The sequence below is a fragment of the Schistocerca piceifrons genome, chromosome 2 (genome assembly GCF_021461385.2).
Source record: "Schistocerca piceifrons isolate TAMUIC-IGC-003096 chromosome 2, iqSchPice1.1, whole genome shotgun sequence".
NCBI lineage: Eukaryota > Metazoa > Arthropoda > Insecta > Orthoptera > Acrididae > Schistocerca > Schistocerca piceifrons.
In genome coordinates, this window is record NC_060139.1 from 298325509 (window position 1) to 298347611 (window position 22103).

The 22103-nt window shown below is 42.0% G+C and overlaps 1 protein-coding gene across 1 annotated transcript in view; it reads right to left on the reverse strand.

Annotated features, from left to right (window-relative positions):
* Positions 1-22103, reverse strand: part of LOC124774229 (neprilysin-2-like) — a 199719-nt gene that overhangs the window by 88040 nt on the left and 89576 nt on the right. Inside the window, exon 8 of the mRNA XM_047249464.1 lies at positions 6436-6594. Coding sequence (XP_047105420.1) covers positions 6436-6594 — 159 coding nt within the window. The remainder of the gene's footprint in view (positions 1-6435; positions 6595-22103) is intronic.

Consider the following 22103-nt stretch of genomic DNA (forward strand, 5'->3'; position numbering starts at 1 on the left):
CACACTGGCCACTCCGAGTGAAACGCGTGCGCGTGAGCGGTGAAACTGCAGTGGAACATCTACAGGGGTTGGGATTCTATTTCAACTATACGCCCATAATACATCCACTACAGTCATTTTTGAAAGGGCATTGTTCCAATATTGACGAAACAATTGAAGAGCGGTACCAAGTTCTATATACGTAGATACATCTTTCTGCATGAAATGAGCTTTATTCCACATACTGTACATGTGTTTCTCCGACTTTGTTACAGAGACACCATGGACATCATTTTTCAAAGGGCTTTACTCCTGGAATAATGCTCTTTCAGTGGCGATCGTCTTCGCATTCTATCTACATGGGATAGGTAAAATAATGTGAACAGTGGTACTAATGGAATGGTTGTGTATGATGGTCAACAATGCAGATAAGGCACGTATCGTGCTGGACTGTGCGTGTTCAGTACGGACTAGATATCAATGCAGATTGTTTACGAGAAGTGCACACTTCGTATTTGCATTCAGAAGCTGACGTCGACGTGCAATGAAAGACCTAACAGAGTTCCAAAGAGGGCAGACTCTGTGGGCCCGATTAGCTGGCGATTCAGTGACCAAGACTACCAACTTATTGAATGTTTCAAAAGCAACTGTTTCGACAGTCATGTCAGCCTACACAAAACTTGAAAATACATCATAGTGTAAACGTACTAGTGGGCGCAAATCAAAACTGCATGATACAGATCGTCATACACTAGGACGAGTTCTTTTGCTTGTGCCTTTGTCCCGCAGTTTTCGCAGGGTCGGCATGGTTACAATCGGATTTGGCATGGTTGGTTTGATGAGGTGGCAGGATGCCATTCCTGCCACCACCCGTACGCCCCGGGACAGAATCATTGTACCCCAGCTGTCTGCATCTAGTGTAAATCATGAAATAGTGTGGGCGTGTTTCAAATGTCGGCGATACCTGTAACTGAGGCGGGACGTGGGGACCAGCCCAGTATTCACCTAGTTGGATGTGGAAAACCGCCTAAAAACCACATCTAGGCTGACAGGAACACCGGCCGTCGTCGTTAAGCCACCGGGCGTATTCGATCCGGGTCCGGCGCGCCTACACGGGACCAGGAAGCAGCTCATTAGCGCTCTCGGCTAACCTGGCGGGCACATACGCTAACACGAATTGTGTCAAAACACCACAAAACTATGGCGGTTAATGTGACTGCAGAGCTCAACAGCCATCTTAGAGACCTCATACCTATCGAAACTGTCCGCCGAGAGCTCCATAAAGCGAATAATCATGGACGAGCTGCTATATCGAAACCATTAGTGACAACAACCAACGCAAAGAAGCGTAAAACATGATGTCAGAAGCATAAACCCTGGATGGCTTATCAGTGGAAACACGTCATATTGTCCGACGAGTCATCGTTTTCCTTGTATCCAACGCTGGACTGAATTTACGTCAGGAGAATGCCAAAAGAAGCCTACAATCCTGATTGTTTGATACCGATAGTTAAGCTTGGAGGTGGAAGTGTGATGGTGTGGCAGCCATATCATGGTATTCTTCTGGTCCCATCATTAGTCTCAAAGGCCGTGTTACAGCAAACGATTATGTGAACATTTCAGGTGATCAGGTGCACCCCACGATTCAAATGTTGTTCTCCAACAGTGATGCCATATTTGAGGACGATAATGCACCTGTTCACACAGCCAGGACAGTACAATCGTGGTATGAGGAGCATGCAACTGAACTGCAGCGTCTTCCCTGTCCAGGCAGTCTTGAAGATTATCGAACCCTTGTGGGCGATATTGGAGTGCCGACTCCGGAGCAGATTTTCGCCTCGATCATCGCTACAGGATTTAGAAGAGCTTCTGATCGAAGAGTGGCATGACGTTCCACTGGAGACTATACAATCATTATATACCAGTATTCCAGGAAGAATCGCAGCTGTATTACCGGCAAAGGGGGTTCTAACCCCTTTAATAGTTAACCATTCCTAAGCAAGTACAGGTGTTCACATTATTTTGCCTATCCCCTGTAACGCATACCTGATTCACCTTTCGCTTTTCGTAATTAAAGTGGTGTTATTTCCTAGCAGTGTTGTGAGATGTTAAATGTCGTCAAATATTGAGCTGGACGAAGTGAAAGTGCCAAAAACATTTTGTTTCCCCAAGTGTATGTTGCTTATAATTCTGAAAAGTCTTTCATGGGAACAGTGACTATAAATAGGAACAAACTGCAAGACATATAACGTTTACTTGATTATATTCCTCATGAATTTCAGGTATGTCTCTGATGGTTTGATGAAATGTGTGTAACAGTGCTGTTCGTAGTCATGATCTTCAAACAATTTTGAAAATGCTTTGATTTGGATTACGTTACTGTGAAAATGTATTAGTAAAAAAATAACAAGTTCAAACACTGCTAACACCGTAACTTCACCGTGAAAATAAATTACTTCCTCAAGAAAACGACCTTATTCCAAGATTTTGCAGTTACTTTTTTCAGAGTGACTGAAAAACTTACCAACTGCAATAATGGCAAAATTCACATTCCATTATTTCCTTTAAATACGAGTTCGAAAGCCCATCCTGTTACATTCCATATACTCACTCCCAGAATGTTTTCCTTGGTTCCTGAAATTTCAAGATTTTGCTTAAAGTCCCTCGAAATTACAGACCAGCAGTAGTTCAGGAGGGAGTAAGACTGAGTTGTAACCTCTCCCCAATATTATTCAGTGTCTACACTGAGCAAGCTGTATAGACGACAAAGCAGAAATTTGGGAAGGGAATTAAAGTTCAGGCAGAAAAAACAATTTTAAGTTGTGCCAATGATAATATGATTGTGCCCAGAAAATGAGAAGAAATCTGGTAATTAAAGCTCAGGGGTAAGTGATGAAAACTTCTGAGGTTAGCAGCTGATGCAATAATTCTGTCAGAGGCGCCAAAGTATTCTAAAGAGTAACTGAATGGTGGAGACAGAGGTTTTGAGATGAATGTAAGTAAAGCAAAAGCAATGGCATGCAGTCGAATTAAGCGATGATCAGAGAATTAGACAGAAAATTCTACACTAAAAGTTGTAAACGAGTGTTGCATTTAGGCAGAAAAATATCTGATTATGGTCTACGAAGAATGGAGACTGGTAATAGAAACAAAAGCGAATCTGAAAAGAGAAATTAGTGCTCTTCGAATGTAAGTCTGTTGACGAGGTATTTCTCTGGAGTGTAGCGTTATACAGGTGTGAAACACGGACGACAGGCAGTTCAGGTGAAACTTGACTAAAAGAAGGTCTGGTGGACAGGGCACATCCTGAAGCAACAAGGAATCATCAATTTGGTAATGGAGGGAAGTGTGGCGAGGCGGTAAATGCGCTACAGGGAGACGAAGCTCCGAACAAAGTAAGCAGTTTCGCATGGATGTCGGTTGTAGAAGCGTACAGGCACCGACAGGCCCCACAGAGCGGCCTAGCGTCGACAGCTTCTGCAAAGAAGTCTCTCGACAAAAGACCAAAACAACAGCAACGAAAACAACAAGAAGAAATGATGAGTTTCCACAGTTCAGGATCAATAATTACAGAATCTATAAACAGTACATTTTTAAAATGTCTCTAAGAGTAGCAACGCTAGAAGTTATATGACAAAATACAAGTGGTTTTTAATGGGGAAAGAATTCATTTAATGGAAATAGTAAGAAAGTATTAAAAACGCCCTTGTAAAATCCCAAGTCATAATTAAAATGAAATATTAATATGATTCAACTTACAAACTGTTAAACACGGCTTTCTTACCTTCTAACACATCATCAACATACATAATAATAACTTAAAAATATCAAATATCCAATTAGTAGATAAAAACCTAAATGTCAGGGTGACGATAATTTCCACAAACCAGGCTATAACACTCCAACATGACGGCTGGCGGTCCCGCTGCTAGCTGGGCGGTCTAACGCGCTGCTTCCCGAGTGGGAAATTGTGCCGGTCCCGAGCACGAGTCCGCGCTGAGGATTTGTGTCGATGGTCTGGTGTGATGGCCAGCCTGTGGAAGGTTTTTAAGGCGGTTTTCCATCCACCTCGGCGAATGCGAGCTGGTTCTCCGTATTCCGCCTCAGTTACAGTACGTCGGCGACTGCTGCGCAAACAGTCTCGACGCATGCGTACACAATAATTACTCTATCATGAAAACATTTGGGGTTACACTCGTCTGGTATGAGACATTCCCCAGGGGGGGGGGGGGGGGGGGGGGGGAGCGAGAGGGGGCGGGAGGGCGGTCCACTGGGGGAGGGATCCATTGGGGGGCTAACCGCACAATAACCCTGGGGTCGGTGTGGGGCGGCGGTTGGGTTGGTGGACTGCTGTGGGGTTGTGAACCACTGAGGGCTACGGCGGAACGAAGCCTCTCCGTCGTTTCTAGGTGCCCAGTTCAATACACAATACACACTTTCGCCTTTTACTGATGGCAAGTGCTACCTGTTTTGTTGTTATTGATTTGCTTTTATAGGGTTTGACCGAAAAGAAAATTAAAAAAAATACAGAATAAAAGTATTAGCTACTTTTATGAAAGAGAAATATCGTTACTGGCAGATACTACCTGACTTCAAATCCCTCGGTACTTGATGTACAGGGAGCTTTCGTTGCATATAATGTTTCACCAAATATTTCGCTGTAGCCAACATGAAATTTTCCTGCAAATCAGTTAACTTTCTTTGTAAAGCCCATAGAGATTGCGAGAATTCACACCGGCTTATGTATAGTACACTGAGAAAATAAGGCATGGACCACCTCTGAGTGTCTCGCTATAAAATATGTAGTGCGTTTTCATCTATGATGTCTAATTCTTCCTTGGTATTATATTGTCGCAATATGCAGTAATTTCCTCTTTTCCTAGTTTCTTAGCTAAGTTTTTGGGTGATACCAATATTGTCACTATTCTTTTATTTTTGGAGCTTTGGAAAGAAGGGTCGTTGATTTTGAAAAATCATGTATTGATGATGTTATCTTTCTAGTTTCCTTGGTTTTGAATTATAGTGCACGAATATAAAACAATCCATTTTCTTTACGAAATTTCACGAGTGGTGTTGTCGAAAGCCGCCCATCACCTGTAACGTTTGTTTCTTTTGAGCAGTAGTTAGTCTATTCTTTAAACTGGCTGAGTCGTCTTATTAAATTTTAAAGTTTTGGCTGATCAGATCATGCCGTCAAAATTATAGATATAATCTTTCCTAGAGTCAATTAGACATATTAGTTTTATAGCACACTTTTGAGGTTTATTGGACGCACAGAATTTGAACCTATTTTTGAATCCTAAAAGAATTGCACCAATGCAAACGTTTTCTCCCAGGTTCATCGAGCACTTGTCGTCTGGAGATGAATGAGTCGAATAGCTGTGATATTGGGGAGAAAACGTCATTTTTTTGTCTCTTCTCTTGCAATCGCATAGTGAAATCTCAAAACTATCAAAAAGTAGGAAATCTGTTATAATTCATTACTGCTCTGAATATTTTCTGTAACGTCCCATCAGCAGAATACATATATCGAATGTCCTCGTTGTTTGATGACAGCTGCGTACACTAAAAGCTCAAAAATGCTCTCATTACAATATATTAACATTGTTCATATCACTGTGGTTGGTATTACACAGATCCCTCATTTTTCCTAATTTTTCATTAGTGTGAAGAAGACTTTTGTTAATAAAATCATCGGTTATTAGTAATGACCATACATCGAGAGGTTTTAGTTCATGCCTGATTCGAGCTGTTTTTAGTCCTGGTAAATGAGGAATCATGCTACGCTATTATATCGAGTTTGCTTGTTGGAAAACGACATTTCCACCCACCTGGAACATCTATTTTTTCCATAAAATTCGTTACTCTGTTTTGAGATTTCTTAGATTTGCAGTTTTGACATTGTTGTCATTGTTTCGCGTCACAAGTAATCTATGCCCGAAAGTTCATTCTGTTCAAATAAGCTTTCATGATGGGTACCAATTATATTAGTACCAGAGTCGATAATGACGTCACTATTGGCTTCACAGTTTTTAATTTCATTCTCCAGCAATTGCCCAACTGCCTCAGCAAATTTCGGATGGTCAGCAACAACATCGGTCGTATACAAAAGGAAACAAGAATTTGTTGGGATCAAAAATATTAACATAGCCAGAGACAAGTGTATTGTGAGACGGGATCGAGAGTTCGGCGTGAACTAAGTTAGAAACGAACAGATTGACGCACGTGCCAGCAGTGAAGGTATGCCTAGACTTTCCGACTCTACGTCTACTGAGAATCCGGAGATGGCGTTTGTCTCCGGCTTCCTAAGGATCTATGAGAAGACATGGCTGCTGCGGTTGGGTGTTGACTAAGATGAATAAAGCCACGAATGTTGTGGTTTTGGGTATCTACAGGTGGATGCTTGTTTATACAAGAGGCAGTAAACTTACATAGTTGTAGTTGCAAGGCACTCACCGTCTAGTGACGATGCTGAGGCACTCCTTCCAGCGGAACTCGCGCTCCCTCCTGCCAGTGAGGGCTGCCTGGTATTCGAACTGGCGTCCCCGCAGCTCCTGCGTCATGTACGGCACCGCAGCCATGGCCGCCCGCCACATCACGTAGTTGGCCGCCACCCTGCGCGATGCACAATTCTCCGGTCACACGCACGCACCCTGGTAGCCTACAGCTTAAGCCTGACGTGTGTTCTCGCAGTCTTTCACAGTGACATTACAGAATAAAATCTACTCCGTTTTCAAGCCAATCCTCTCTGAAGTAAACTCTAAAGTGACCTACACCTTGTCTGCAGCACGGTTGTCAGGTAAAGGGTATCATAGTGTCAGCCGCCAGTGGATCGGTGTTCCAATGGAAGGAAGACGGGAGCGATGATGTGGAACGCGGCGACACGTGGCCTGTACTAGCTTCTCACAGCAAGCATTTCCGCGTACGCGTCATGTTGGTCCTCTGCGGAAGATTCCACACGCTGCTGTCGTCCATGTTAAAGCTGAAAACCAAGGCTGTTACAGCACTCGGTCGGCTTTTACTCGTGACGTCAACAGCGAAGTCGGTTTTCGAAAGCTCAGATGTTTTGTTCCAAGTGACGCGGCTTGAAAACCAAGATTTCATATAGCGTAACACATACCGTACTGACACTCATTGCTGCAAAATCTGTTCTTACTGTAGAGATTACTAAGCATCTGTTGTACAAAATGAGCGAGATATGCAAAACATAATGATTCGTGTGTACATTATCTCATTATGAAGTTCTATAAAACGAGCCAAACACAAACGCGTTATTAAACATACGAACATACACTATCTGATCAAACGAGTGCCAATACATGTGTAAGAGTGTTCCCCAGAAAATAATGCTCCACATTTTTTTTTGCTTCAACGATTCTTTATTGAACATGAGGACACACACACGAAAGAAGGGTGTTCTATGTACACACCCTATTATTCCACGTAATCTCCACCCTTTTCTCCGGCCTTCCTCCAGGGCGAAACATGGGTGTGTATGCCCCGTCGCCGGCCGGAGTGGCCGTGTGGTTCTAAGCGCTACAGTCTGGAACCGAGCGACCGCTACGGTCGCAGGTTCGAATCCTGCCTTGGGCATGGATGTGTGTGATGTCCTTAGGTTAGTTAGGTTTAAGTAGTTCTAAGTTCTAGGGGACTGATGACCTCAGATGTTAAGTCGCATAGTGCTCAGAGCCATTTGAACCACTTTTTTATCCCCCGTCGGTACGAATCCTTATCCTGGTGGCAGAGGTAGTGCTTCACTGTGTGCACCTCCTTTGATGATTGACAGATGCAGCGCCAACTGCCGAGTTGTAATGTGCCTGCCCTTGCGAATGCCAACATCAGCTCGCTGCGACATCTCAGGTGACACCCGTCGATGGCATTCCCGACTGCTGCAAATCGTGGAGCTCCGCCTAACCGCCTTCTGGTGACCTCACCCTCTGTGCCGAGTGACTAACTGCATTTCTGTCGACAGCAGATGCTCCATAGACTTTGCATAAGCGTTTGTGAATATTCCCCACAGTTTCTTGCTCTGCAGCGAGAAAATCAATGACGGCACGTCACTTGTAACGTACAACACCCACAGACGCCATTTTGAAACTGTCCTGCTGCTGCGCTATCTGTCGGAAGTGACGGAAACTTGGCACACTCACTCACGAGGCTTCAAATAACAAATGGTTCAAATGGCTCTGAGCACTATGGGACTTAACATCTATGGTCATCAGTCCCCTAGAACTTAGAACTACTTAAACCTAACCTAAGGACATCATACAACACCCAGTCATCACGAGGCAGAGAAAATCCCTGACCCCGCCGGCAAATAACACGTAACGTTTCGCATTCGTAGCAATGCTTAGTTGAGAAAAAAAATGGTGCATTACTTTTCGGGAAACCCTCGTGATGCGGAACATATCATTCAATTTAACGAAAGGTGGGCCGGCTAGTATAAAAGGAGGCTGTGAGTACTTTGTTGCCAGTAGAGAAGCAGCAGCAGAGTAGCTTTGCCACCACAGATCAAGTCCTTCGAACGTGTCACCTGAGTAATAAATCCGTCAAGGACATTTCAGCTCCTGTAATGTTATCCAAGTCGACTGTTGGTGACGTAATCGTGAAATGGAAGTGCAAAGGAAGAATCACAGACAAATCAAATATAGCCATTCTGACAGGAACTGTTGAGCAGTGTGGACATTGTTGTGAAGAGACCCATTAAACTGGCTGGGTTGATCACTTGTGAGTTACAAATCGTTGCCAGCAGTCGAGCAAGTTTAACAACTCCAAGTGGGGAGTTGGAAAGAGAGGGGTACAATAGTCACGCGCCTCCACACGTATCTGTAGTCAATGCTAGGCGACATCTGAGGTGTTGTAAAGAGTGATGCTGCTGCACAGTGGATGATTTGAGACGAGGGATTTGGAGCGAAGGACCGCTCTGTATCCTGTGTCAATCCGACGGTAGGGTTTGCGTTTGCCGTATGCTTGGAGAACGTCACCTGCCGTCATGTATGGCGCCAACAATGAAAACGAAGGAGGTGGTGTTATTGCATGGGTGTGATTTCGTGGTTAGGTTGTGATCTCAAAAAGCAATTGGGACCTGAAGCCATGCGTTTGCGGATATGTGTCAGGGTGTGGGCAACAAGGTTCTAAATCAGTCAGTGTTACTGGTAAGTCTTTTCGCCAGTTTGAGAAAATGCCATGCCTCGAGAACAAACTGAGCAGTAAGTGCTCCAATGTTAACGTGTCTCAAACGATTCTTCCCACCTTTTCGATTTAACGGTCGAAATTTCATCTTTATAAACTCAAAGGAAAACGAACAGTCGCCCCTTAAAAGAGCTTACTAATCGCTTTGGGGAGGTGTAAATGGTGCAGAAATGGTGGGAGGCCGTGACGTGACCATTAACCACCGAAGTCACTCCTGACATTGACGTGGTATGTATATGCAAGTTGGTCGCACGGAATGGCTCTGAGCACCAAGGGACTTAACATCTGAGGTCATCAGTCCCCTACAACTTAGAACTACTTAAAACTAACTAACGTAAGGACATCACACACATCCATGCCCGAGGCAGGATTCGAACCTCCGACCGTATCAGTCACGCGGTTCCGGACTGAAGCGCCTAGAACCGCTGGGCCACCGCGGCCGGCCGTACGGAATGAGAACAGTGGAATGGTGACGGGGTCCCAGAAAGGCGCTGCCGTGTCTGTACGTCCCCACGGCCACACCGTGAGTGAAGGTCCCCGATTTGTTCTCGTATCAACACAGAATGTCTACTTTATCTACAATCAATGGCGTTTCACTCGCAGCCAGCGTAAGAACATGAGTTAGACAGCGTAAGAACAGCGGCTGTTACAAGATCGTGACCATCTGGGACCACAGCCTAATGTCACGCTTCGTCAATGACAGACGATTTCAAAGCCGACAGGAACCGCTGCTGTCAGCAAAAGCAGGTCACTGAGAAGGTAACTGCAATAAATGGACACTAGGCGTCGGGCACTTCGCAAAGCGACATTTCTCACAACGGTACGGAAACCTGCACGTCTCCAGCGGGCCGAACGATACAGAAACTGGACGGCAGCTAACGGCAGGTGTCTAGTGTCGTCCGGCGAGTCGCCATTTCGCCTCTCTTCAAACGTGTATCGGAAAGACAGATCTGACACTGTAAGAGGTGGTGTCTTCATTGCAGTTGACAAAAATAGCGTGTCTACTGAGGTCGAAGTAGAGTGTGATTGTGAAGTTATCTGGGCACGTTTAACAGGGCTAGGAGAAATAAAGTTAATTGTTGGGTGTTATTACCGGCCACAGGTTCCACCGCGACAGTTCTAGAATCATTCAAAGGGAGTCTACACTCTGTATCGCAGAAGTACCCGAATCATGCTATATTAGTCGGAAGCGACTTCAACCTACCTAGTATAGACTGGGATGTCTATGGGTTCATTACAGGTGGTACAGATATGCCGTCGTGTGAATTACTTTTGAACACATTATCCGAAAACTGACTTGAGCAGCTAAATCGACAGCCAACGCGTAATGGAAATATTTTAGATGTGGTAGCCACGAACAGACGAGACCTAATCGACGGGGTCAGTGGTGAGACAGGGATTAGTGATCATGATGTTGTCATTACGACTATGGTTACGAAAATTAAAAAGTCGGTCACGAAGGCTAGGAGAGTATTCTTACCAGAAAGAGCAGATAAGCAGTTATTAGCATCCCACTTGGTAAATGAATCGACTTCATTTACTTCCGGTACGATGGACGTGGTAGAATTATGGGCAAATTTTAAACACATTGTAAATCACGCATTGGTCAAGTATCTGCCGAAAAATTGGGTTACGGACGGAAAAGACCCACCGTGGTTTAACAGCGCAATTCGGAGAATGCTCATGAAGCAAAGATAGTTGAACTCGCGGTACAAGAAAGATCGGGAGAATGAGGACAGGCAAAAGTTAGTAGAGATTCGTGCTGCTGTAAAAAGAGCGGTGCGCGAAGCATACAACCACTACCACCGTCATACCTTAGCAAAAGATCTTGCTGAAAACCCAAGGAAATTCCGGTCTTACGTAAAATTGGTAAGCGGGTCGAAGGCTTCCATCCAGTCACTCACTGACCAGTCTGGCCTGGAAACGGAAGACAGCAAAACGAAAGCTGAAATTTTAAATTTTGCATTTGAGAAATCTTTCACGCAGGAAGATCGTACAAACATACCGCCGTTTGAGTCTCGTACGTATTCCCCTATGGAGAACATAGTGATAGACATCCCTGGGGTTGTGAAGCAGCTGAATGGGTTGAAAATAAATAAATCGCCAGGTCCTGATGGGATTCCAATTCGGTTTTGCAGAGAGTACTCTGCTGCATTGGCTCCTTACTTAGCTTGCATTTATCGCGAATCTCTTGCCCAACGTAAAGCCTCGAGCGACTGGAAAAAAGCGCAGGTGACGCCTGTATGTGAGAATGGTAGAAGGACGGATCCTCAAAATTACAGACCAATATCCTTAACATCGGTTTGTTGAAGGATTCTCGAACGTATTCTCAGTTGGAATATAATGAACTTCCTTGAGACAGAGAAGTTGCTGTCCATGCATCAGCATGGCTTAAGAAAGCATCGCTCTTGCGAAACGCAACTCGCCCTTTTTTCACATGATATCTTGCGAACCATGGATGAAGGGCATCAGACGGATGCCATATTCCTTGACTTCCGGAAAGCGCTTGACTTGGTGCCCCTCTGCAGACTCCTAACGAAGATACGAGCATATGGGATTGGTTCCCAAATATTTGAGTGGCTCGAAGGCTTCTTAAGTAATAGAACCCAGTACGTTGTCCTCGATGGTGAGTGTTCATCGGAGTGCCCCAGGGAAGTGTGGTTGTCCGCTGTTATTTTCTATCTACATAAATGATCTTTTGGATAAGATGGATAGCAATGTGTGGCTGTTTGCTGATGATGCTGTGGTGTTCGAGAAGGCGTCGTCGTTGAGTGACGGTAGTAGGATACAAGATGACTTAGGCAGGACTTGTGATGGCAGCTATCTTTAAATATAGATAAATGTAAATTAATGCAGATGAATAGGTAAAAGAATCCCGTAATGTTTGAATACTCCATTAGTAGCGTAGCACTTGACAAAGTCACTACGATTAAATATTTGGGCGTAACATTGCAGAGCGATATGAAGTGGGACAAGCACGTAATGGCAGTTGTGGGGAAGGCGGATAGTCGTTTTCGGTTCATTGGCAGAATTTTGGGAAGATGTGGTTCATCTGTAAAGGAGACCGCTTATAAAACACTAATACGACCTATTCTTGAGTACTGTTCGAGCGTTTGGTATCACTATCAGGTCGTATTGTGGGAGGACATAGAAGCAATTCAGAGGCTGGCTGCTAGATTTGTTATTGGTAGGTTTGATCATCACCCGAGTGTTACGGAAATACTTCAGGAACTCGGGTGGGAGTCTCTGGAGGAAAGGACGCGTTCTTTTCGTGAATCGCTACTGAGGAAATTTAGAGAACCAGCATTTGAGGCTGACTGCAGTACAATTTTACTGCCGCCAACTTACATTTCGCGGAAAGATCACAAAGATAAGAGAGATTAGGACTCGTACAGAGGCATATATGCAGTCATTTTTCCCTCGTTCTGTTTGGGAGTGGAACAGGGAGAGAAGATTCTAGTTGTGGTACGAGGTACTCTCCGCCACGCACCGTATGGTGGATTGCGGAGTATGTATGTAGATGTAGATGAAATCACGTGAGGTACCGAGTGCGCTGACCGCTGCACGTCACGTTCAAACTGTGCTGTGTGGGGAAGCAGTTCAGGCCCGAGGTGGTCCTGTGATACATTGTGGGTGTTTCCTGTACCGTGACTTTGCCTCACCCCGGTCAGGTCACTGTGAACATTAAGTTTATTTCAACGTTGTCGGTGGCAAAGTGTTGCCCTTTGTTCTACATTTCAGCTTGAGTCTGCTGTGGATACACCAATCTGCTAAAGTGATAACAGCGATGTTTATAAAGCCGCATGCAATTGTTCCTCAGACACACGGCTTCATCTCTATTAGCCCGTTAGGTCAACCGATCGTAAGCGCATATCAAACGTCTGAGGCTGTTTGCGACAGCAGGAGAAACATAAATGAGAACACTTCTGCAGTTTGTTGGTTCTGTAGTTATGATAATCAACGAGTAGCTTGAGCTTTGTGTGGCATACTCGTAAGTCCCCGAGTGTAGTATACTATACTCCGCATCCTGAAAGTTCAAAAATTCCCACTAGATAGCAGCACGTTCCTGGGTGGTTGCTACTGGGTTTAAAATGTGCTGACATCTGTGGCCATTACTGTAACTATGTAGAAAGCCGTTTCAACGTTTCCATTGTATTTGTAGCGAAAATGGCGAGTGCAGACAGAAGCAGACACGCCGATATGGTGATTTTCCAAGTAAGCACACAGTAAATAACTTTTCACAAGGCTGAAAAAATTATGTTGCCTTTATTAATGTTTGAACATTGTCTCAGTTAAGAATAATAAGTATACAATTTAAAAATTCGAGCAACAGGGACGTCATAACAATGAAGTATAGTGTACTATACTTCAGGCTTCAATGTAGTAACGCCTTCTCGTACATTTCAAACTACTACTACTACATTCTCTCTGTCTCTCTCACAGATGAACATACTTAGCAATAGAGTAATACATTCAAGAAATTAACATTTTAAATTTGTAATTAATCTGTAAATAACATGTTTTCAAAATTAGATGAGGAAGTGGTGGAATACTTATTGTCACTGGACAACACTGACGTTGATCTTTCTGATTTGGATGATGATGACAAATATACTCCTGGTAATACAATACATATTAATAGTGATATAGAAGAAGATGAAGATTCCAATGATACTTCGTCACATGAGGTAAATATGCTTAACAATGTTTTCTTTATATATCTGTACTTAATGTTGTTCATTTTTAACAGAACTACTGAAATTGCAAAACGTTATGTGTTTAGTTGCAGTAACAGTAACATATATTTGTCAATATGCATCTTAGAGGAAACATTACGTTTATTACATTGTATCTATGATGCTACATAAGTTATAAACAACGGGGAAACTACGTAGATATCTCTATGTTTACCCTCATTTCAGAGAAAACAAGTCAGACATATACTTTGCTGCATGGTAAGTCTCTTGGAACAACTGCAGAAGAGGTCATGAGTTGGTTTGCTGTAAATATGGTGATGGCCTGCTTACAGTATCCTATAATAAGGATGTATTGGCAAAAACAGTGGGAGATACCTGATATAACAGAGGCTATGGCTAGGGATAGGTATTTTCAGTCAAGGAATTCCCTAAAAGTGGTATTTAATGACATACCTGAAAATGAAAGATAGAAGTATTGATTGTAGAAAGTGCATCCATTCCTGGAAAAGGTCAGAGGAGGTTGTTTTCTACAACCCAGATCTCTCCACATTGCTGTTGATGAAATGATGGTTGCATTTCAAGGCCACTGTGGTTTCAAACAGTATGTAAGAGGAAAACTAAATCCAGTTGGTATTAAAGTGTTTGTTTAGGCCAATCCCAACAGAACAGTATGTGATTTTGTCAGTTACCAAGGCAAAACATCATTTCCTCAGGAGTTGCTTGTACATGGCATTTGTGCTGCTTCTATCTTGCTGCCCACAAGATCATTACATCCTGGCCCTATAATTTACCATGACAGATTTTTTACATCTGTGAAATGAGCTGATTTGCTGCTTGAGAAAGGCCTTTGGTCTACAGGGGCCATTATGAATAACCGAATTCCCAAGCAGATCCGGCTAAAGCCAGATAAGAATCTTCAGAACGAAGGATGAGGCTCATTCACATGCTGGTCAGAAGTGATCAAAAGTTGGCAGTTACAAAATTGACGGACAGCAAAAGTGTTGTAATGCTTTCCACTGCACAAGGTATTGAACCTAGTGACACATGCAGAGACGTTCCAAGGAAGAGAGCAAATATTTACATATTGAGAAAGCCAGTGTAATTAAAAACTATAATCAGAACATGGGTGGTGTGGATATGGCAGATAGACTCAATTCCTACTGCCCAATGCGTGCAAGGACCAAGAAATGGACACTAAGAACAATATGCCATTTCACAGATATTGTAGTTTGTAATTCTCGGCTTCAGTACAAAGAGGAACAGAAGAAATCCAACACTCCAGCAAAGATTTTACTACTGAGAGCTTTTAAGATAATGCTTGTACAGCAGCTTCTGAATCGAAACTAAACAGTAGGTAATCAAGAGCAACAAGATACTCATGATGGCAATGCAAGACAAGAAGAACCTGAGACGAGTGCACCAAAAAGAAGGAAACCAATGACACCGCCACCTCCAGAAACCCAAAAGCAAACAGAGTGCTTGCGTGAGATAATTGAGACAAAAATATTTCAAAAATGTCGTAGAGAGAACTGTAAAAAGCTTTGTTGAGCAAAATGTGTTACTTGCAAAGTGTTTTTATGCTTCGATGCACAGCGAAACTTCTTTGCTGCATTTCACAACAGTTGATATGTGTATTTGTGGAAGTTGTACTTTGTAATTTACCACCGAAATAAAAACTGCTGTATTCCTTCTAGATGGTGTCAAACATTATTTTACACTATTATAAATGAAAACTAACAACATCCTTAATCTACATATTCCTGAATCTACATATTACAATTTATGAATAGCTTTGATTATCCTGAGACCCAAAGTATAGTATATCATACTTGCATTTATGCCCAAATGACCAAAGTAGGATTTTTTTACTACTTTTTTCAGTTTCAGTTATTTTTCCCACGTTTCATATATGTTTTTTTTAAAATATTTTAGAAAACATCTCAGTACTCAGGAGGATACCAGAAGAAACATATGGCTCTTTTTCTCACCGAGTTGGGGTTGTGGTGAAGGCTAGAGGCGATGTTACACAGTATTAGCGTCATGTGGCTGTGAGTGACAAATTTTCTGGATGATCTAGTTATGTTGATGATGAATGTTGAAGCTAGCAATCTGTACAGTATAAAAAACGAATATCAGTTAACTGTGATTAAGACTGGGGTTAAATACCAGTCTCCAGAGACACTTGATGCAGATGCCGAATTACAACGTCGAAATATCATATTGTGAAGACGCGGACTGCCAACAGCACACTCAGTTCTACGATATGTGACTCATGATATCAGCAAACAGAAGATCGAAGTGACCACTGACTGCAAAATAGACTTTACACCTTGTTTCATTGTTGGTAAATATGTCTGAGGATAATGCAGCTAGCCGAGCTCCCACATTCCAGGTGGAAGGTCCCGTGATCCAGATGTGGCACCCCTAAATTCTCGAGTTGTGTTGTGGTGTGACTGGTGTGTCTGTAGAACCGCCATCTGCCTCTGAGCTCCAGTCGAGTTGATGCTGGTGACCAGACAGACAGTTCACTGTGCGTACAATGGATTCAGTTTCTAATGAATGTTCTGGTGTGAAAGCTGAGGAGAGGAGACAGGTAACAAAGATGACCAATTCCACATTTAAAAATCTATTCATGCATGACGATACTAACACAGAAAAGACTGACTGTTGCGCAGACCGACAAATAACCGATGTTGGTATTAGCACTTCCGGTACTGTAAAACAATTAAAAGTACTTAAAGTGAAGAAGACACCAGGCTGTAACTAAACACCTGTTAGATTTTACATTGGAAACATTGTGTAATTAACTCCTGTGCCAGCTCTTACTTATGAAGAATGTTTTTCATTCCGTAATAACAGCCCCTTGGGACTTGAAAAGAGCGCAGGTCACTCTTGTCTACAAAAAGGGTTGAAGACAGGGTGCACGGAATTACAGACCTATATCCAGGGTTATGTAGCTTAGCTTCAGCTCAGAAATTACTACGTTTCTGTAGGGAAACAAGCAGTGAATTTTCCTTTTTTAATCCGGTTCTTACTGGGAAAGGTTGTGAGTATGTTCCACAGTTCGTACTACCACTCCTGATTAATCAATTCAGTGAGTTTATTTAGAAATCGCAATTCCTTCAAGGTTTCACAGAGATTGTCTCAGTGAATACTGTCGTAAGTGCTACGAAAACCTATGAACACTACCTGTATTTTGGTATCTCCTTCCAAATATTTCGCAGGAATTTGCCTAAGAGCAGGCACGTTGCCATTAGTTGAATAATTAGGACAAAATCCAGCCTGATATTGTCTCATGACATTTTCTGCAAATTTCAAAGTTTTAAACAAGGCTGCATGATCAGCGAGCGTCTGCAAAGTAAAGCAATAACAGCCCTCGGTCGCAGAAATTAAGTCTTTTGACTTGGTTTCGACCCTACTATGACTGCCTTCATCAGAAGTAAAACACTCAAAGTGGCCTCTAACACAAGTACAGAAATTATGGGAAATTTTTTTATGTAAGAGTAAGTGCTGGCTAACAGAACAAGAAAGAAAGAGTACTTACATGTCATGTATAATTTGAAGTGATATAGCTTTCGTTGCAAAATTTTTAAAAAGAATATATGGAAGGCAAGCAACTATGGGTTGCTCACTCATGTCAAGCCCCAGGTAGCAACAGACTGAGGCGCCCGCGTTAGCAACTGCGCGCAGGTGAATATTACACCAAGAGTGCCATCTAGTAGCCGCAAATACAAACTGGCTACTTAACATTCAAAATATGGACAGGCGAATATTATTATGAACATTATTTAATACATGAAGTAAAAGGTAATATTTTTCTTGACAATAGCAGACAAGGTAACATTTTGTCTACATAAGAGCTTAGAAGTACAGTTTAAAGGTTGAAAATGACATTATAGAATTACAAACGGGGCTCAATGACAGCACGTAGAGTAACATTATGACATGAAACGCAGCCAGTATAAGCCATTAGATAGACAAAAATTATGAGTAGACTTAGGTAAAAGAAACAATTCGGTAACTGCTTGAAGTAACACGAAGTCAAATATCAAGTAACGATTTTATGCCGTTGAAGAAGTTTTTATAGCGTAATTGAAGCTGATCATTAAAAATGAGGCCATCATTTCGAGAAATATGTTTAGAAATTTCTAACTCTTCAAGAATATCTAATCAACGCTCTTTCTTCTCGGTGTACAAAATGTTGATGTCGTGAACAGCTTTAGCGCTAGTGCCATTTTTTCTTAAAAGATGATTGTAAAGGTACGTGCTGATTGTCCTATGTAGTAAGAAGAGCAGATGGTGCAGAAAATCTTATAGACGCCAGAGTCTTCCAAAGGGGAACGAGTCGATTTTAAATTACGAATACATTTTTTAAAAACTGTTATTGGTTGAAAAGGTACATTACAGTAGTATTTATTACGAAGAAGGTGCTGAACATGATAGGAGATGGGCACCAAGAAAGGAACAGAAAAATCATTTTTTAGCTTGGCTTCAATGATAGAGCTGGCGAGTGAAGTAACACTTTTAACAGTTTTCTTTTTAAGGATGTCATCCACTATGCCAGCTTCACATTCGCTATTAACTATTATCGTTTTGATTAAATTAATTTCTTCGTCGAATTTTTCTTTCGAGAGTGGAATAGAAGTAGCTCTACGAGTAGCACAGTGAAAGAAAGCGTTTTTATGAGATTGTGGTTGCATGGAAGATGCAGGTACGATCTGAGCGATATATGTTTCTTTACGACAAACATTGAATGAGATTTTATTTTCTTCTACTGTGAGCTACAAGTCAAGGAAGTTTACCTGACGGCCCTCGTTTTCGAGTACACTGGTGAAGGATATTTTCTCGTGAAGTTCATTAAACAGATTGTGCACCGGCGCAGGGGTGTTAAATGATATTCACATCTCCCTGTTCTCAGGTGAAATATAGTTTGTGGTATACTTGGTAGCAGTTGGTTCCATCTGAACAGAGTTGGGTCTCATAGTGAATTCATGTAAACAATGTCAGATTGCGTTGTAAAAGGCCTTAATTCAGGGGAGAATTTGTATAGCTTCCACTCCAATGTATACTTTGCCAATCACACACAATCCCTTTTCTGATTTGTGTTCGTCATTTTTTTGTGTACGATTTATCAGCTCGTTGTTGTTATAAAAGGATTAATAGAGCTTCTCATTAATTAAATACGCCACTGTTCTCATTCATACCTCCTCGATCATTCACTGTTTTTATTTTATTGTGGTGGTACATGGATACACCAGCAATTACAGGTCCAATCTTATCAAATTAATTAGTTTCATTATTAATTTGAGTTCTGAAAGTGACCAGAGACATGGGCAACAAAAGTGCCATGAGTAAATTCACTAATTTGATCCATAGAAATTAATGGTGTACCTCACGATCTTAAGGTTATTGAGAAGATAATACCTTTCTTCATGAAAAGATAATAACATTTAGTATCTCTCTGACGTATTTGTGATTAAAGCAAGCAACGTCTTGCAGTCTCTCACAGATGTCTTCACAGCGAGCCACATTTCTCCACGCCTTCTTTATGATCTGCATTTTGTAGTACATCGAACGGTTGTTTATTTCTGATTCGAACTCTTTAGTTTTTCCTCACCTTTTAATTTTATCACACGAAATCCTGTGTTTCCATTCTTTGTTTTCTCTTCAAACCTGAACTTTTCTGCGACTAGTTTTGCTCTCACCGCCGGCCAGTGTGGCCGAGCGGTTCTAGGGGCCCCAGTCTGGCACCGCGCGTACACTACGGTCGCAGGTTCGAATCCTTCCTCGGGCATGGATGTGTGTGATGTCCTTAGGTTAGTTAGGTTTAAGTAGTTCTAAGTGCTAGGGGACTGATGACCACTGATGTTACGTCCCATAGTGCTCAGAGCCATTTGAACCATTTGAACTGTTTGATTGTGCTTCATGTTTATCATAACACGATCTATGTGGCCCGCGGAGGGGTTTTGTGTGGCCCGCCAAGACATTTACAAAAATCATAGGAAAAACAAAATTTCCCGCGAGTGTTTACGCTACTTGGTAATGCGTACTACCGACAGATGTTTCTACAGTCACGCAAACAACCGATCTGCATGTGGGCACGGTGGATTATGGGAGCACTACCATCAGCCACCACGGGCACGTAAAATAGCACGGTGCATCCTGCTATAGGCGCAAATTTATGCTCCACGCGGTGGCTGATTGGAGCGCTGTATTTCTCCCGCTCCGAGTGAATAGTACGACGTTCAGAGCAATTTTCTTCTTTTTCGGGTGGTTTACTTGTGTTTTGTCTGTGCAGCAGTACAACGTAATATTTTTTTTTTTTTTACGAGTACTTCAGTGCAGTCATGATTCCTAAGAAGAAGCGTAAAGTCGGTGATAAGTGCCGTCTGTTTAATGAAGACTGGACGACCAAATACTTCTTTACTGATGCAGGAAATAAAGCCGCATGTTTACTGTGCCATGATACAGTTGCCGTATTCAAGGAGTACAATATGAAACATCACGAAACAAAACACAGTGACTTTGGCTGCAAACTTTCAGATGAAGAACGAAAAATAAAAGCAGCGGAGTTCGTGAAACGCTTGAAGAAGCAACAAGCGTTATTTACGAAGCAAACACCGCTTCAAAATAGTGCTACAGAACCAAGTTTCACGGTCGCCTGTAACCTTAGTAAACAAAACAAACCTTTTTCTGATGGCGAGTTTATTAAACAGTGCATAGTAGAGTGTGCAAGTGTATTGTGTCCTGAGGTTAAAACCAAATTTGAGAGCATTTCGTTGTCAAAGAGGACTATAGCGCGACGCATTGATTTAATAAGTGACGAACTTTAACACCTGCTAAAGACTGTGACCGAAGATTTTGTTTGTTTTTCACTGGCAATGGACGAAAGCACAGATATTGAAGACACTGCACAAGTACTCATCTTTATCCGTGGAATTAATGAACATTTCGTCATCACCGAGGAATTACTTGGTATAGTATCCATGAAAGATAGAACCACTGGTCAGGACTTGTTAGAATGTGTTGTTAATTGTGTGGAAACTAGTAGCTTATCCTGGAACAAAACGGTAAGCATTACAACAGATGGGGCCAGAGCTTTCTGTGGGAAAAATATAAGTATGGTGAAACTTTTAAAAAACAAGTTACAAGCCGAAGACACAGACAGTGATATTTTGGATTTTCATTGTATTTTACATACACTAGACTTAAAGCATGTGGTAGATCCTGTTGTTGGTGTTGTGTACACAATCAGAGCAAGGGCACTCCATCACAGACAGTTCAAATCTCTTCTTGACGAGGTGGGGGCAGAACATGAAGATGTAATCTACGATAACAGTGTGAGGTGGTTGAGCTTGGGCAAAGTATTAAAAAGAGTCTAGGCATTACAGGATGAAGTAATTTTATTTCTGGACAATAAGGAGATATCTCATGATTTTGTTGCAAAAATAGGATGTGAAGAGTGTAGATATGAGATGATGTTTGCAGCTGATATTTTTGAAAAACCGAATGAGCTGAATGTGACATTGCAGGGAAAGGTGTTGTTTGCTCATGAAATGTGGACACATGTCAAAGCATTTAAAACAAAACTATGTCTGATTGCAAGGCAAGCAAATGAAGGCAAATTTTGTCATTTCCCTTTACTAGGGAAACAGAAAGTACCTGGAAGTGTTAAGATTAGGAATTATCTGCAGAGTTTAGAGGCTGAGTTTAATACGAGATTTCAGGATTTTAAGAAAATTGAGCCTCAATTTAATGTTTTGTCGTATCCCATCACTGCTGATATTGACACTGCAACACAGGAGCTGCAACTTGAACTGACTGACATGTAGGCAGATCACGCAGTGAAAGAAATGTTTAGTGCTGTAACTTTAGTTGACGTTTATAAATATTTGTCAGCTGAAAAATGTCCATGTATCAAGAAATTTGCAGGCAAGATGTTCTCCATGTTTGGATCGATGTATATTTGCGAACAAAGTTTTTCTTGCTCGAAAAATCAACAAGAGCAAATACCGAAGCTGTTTAACAGGCAGTAATTTGCAGGCTGTGATGAGAATATCAATTAGCAATCTGACTCCTGATTTCAAAAAAATTTTGCAAATTGTGATAGGATGCATTTGTCAAATTAAACTTGTTTTAAAATTTAATGTACTTGGAGATGATATTAAATTAGCAAAATAAATGAAATTGAACACAACTATCTTATTTGAGGATGTCAGAAGGAAAGAGGTACAA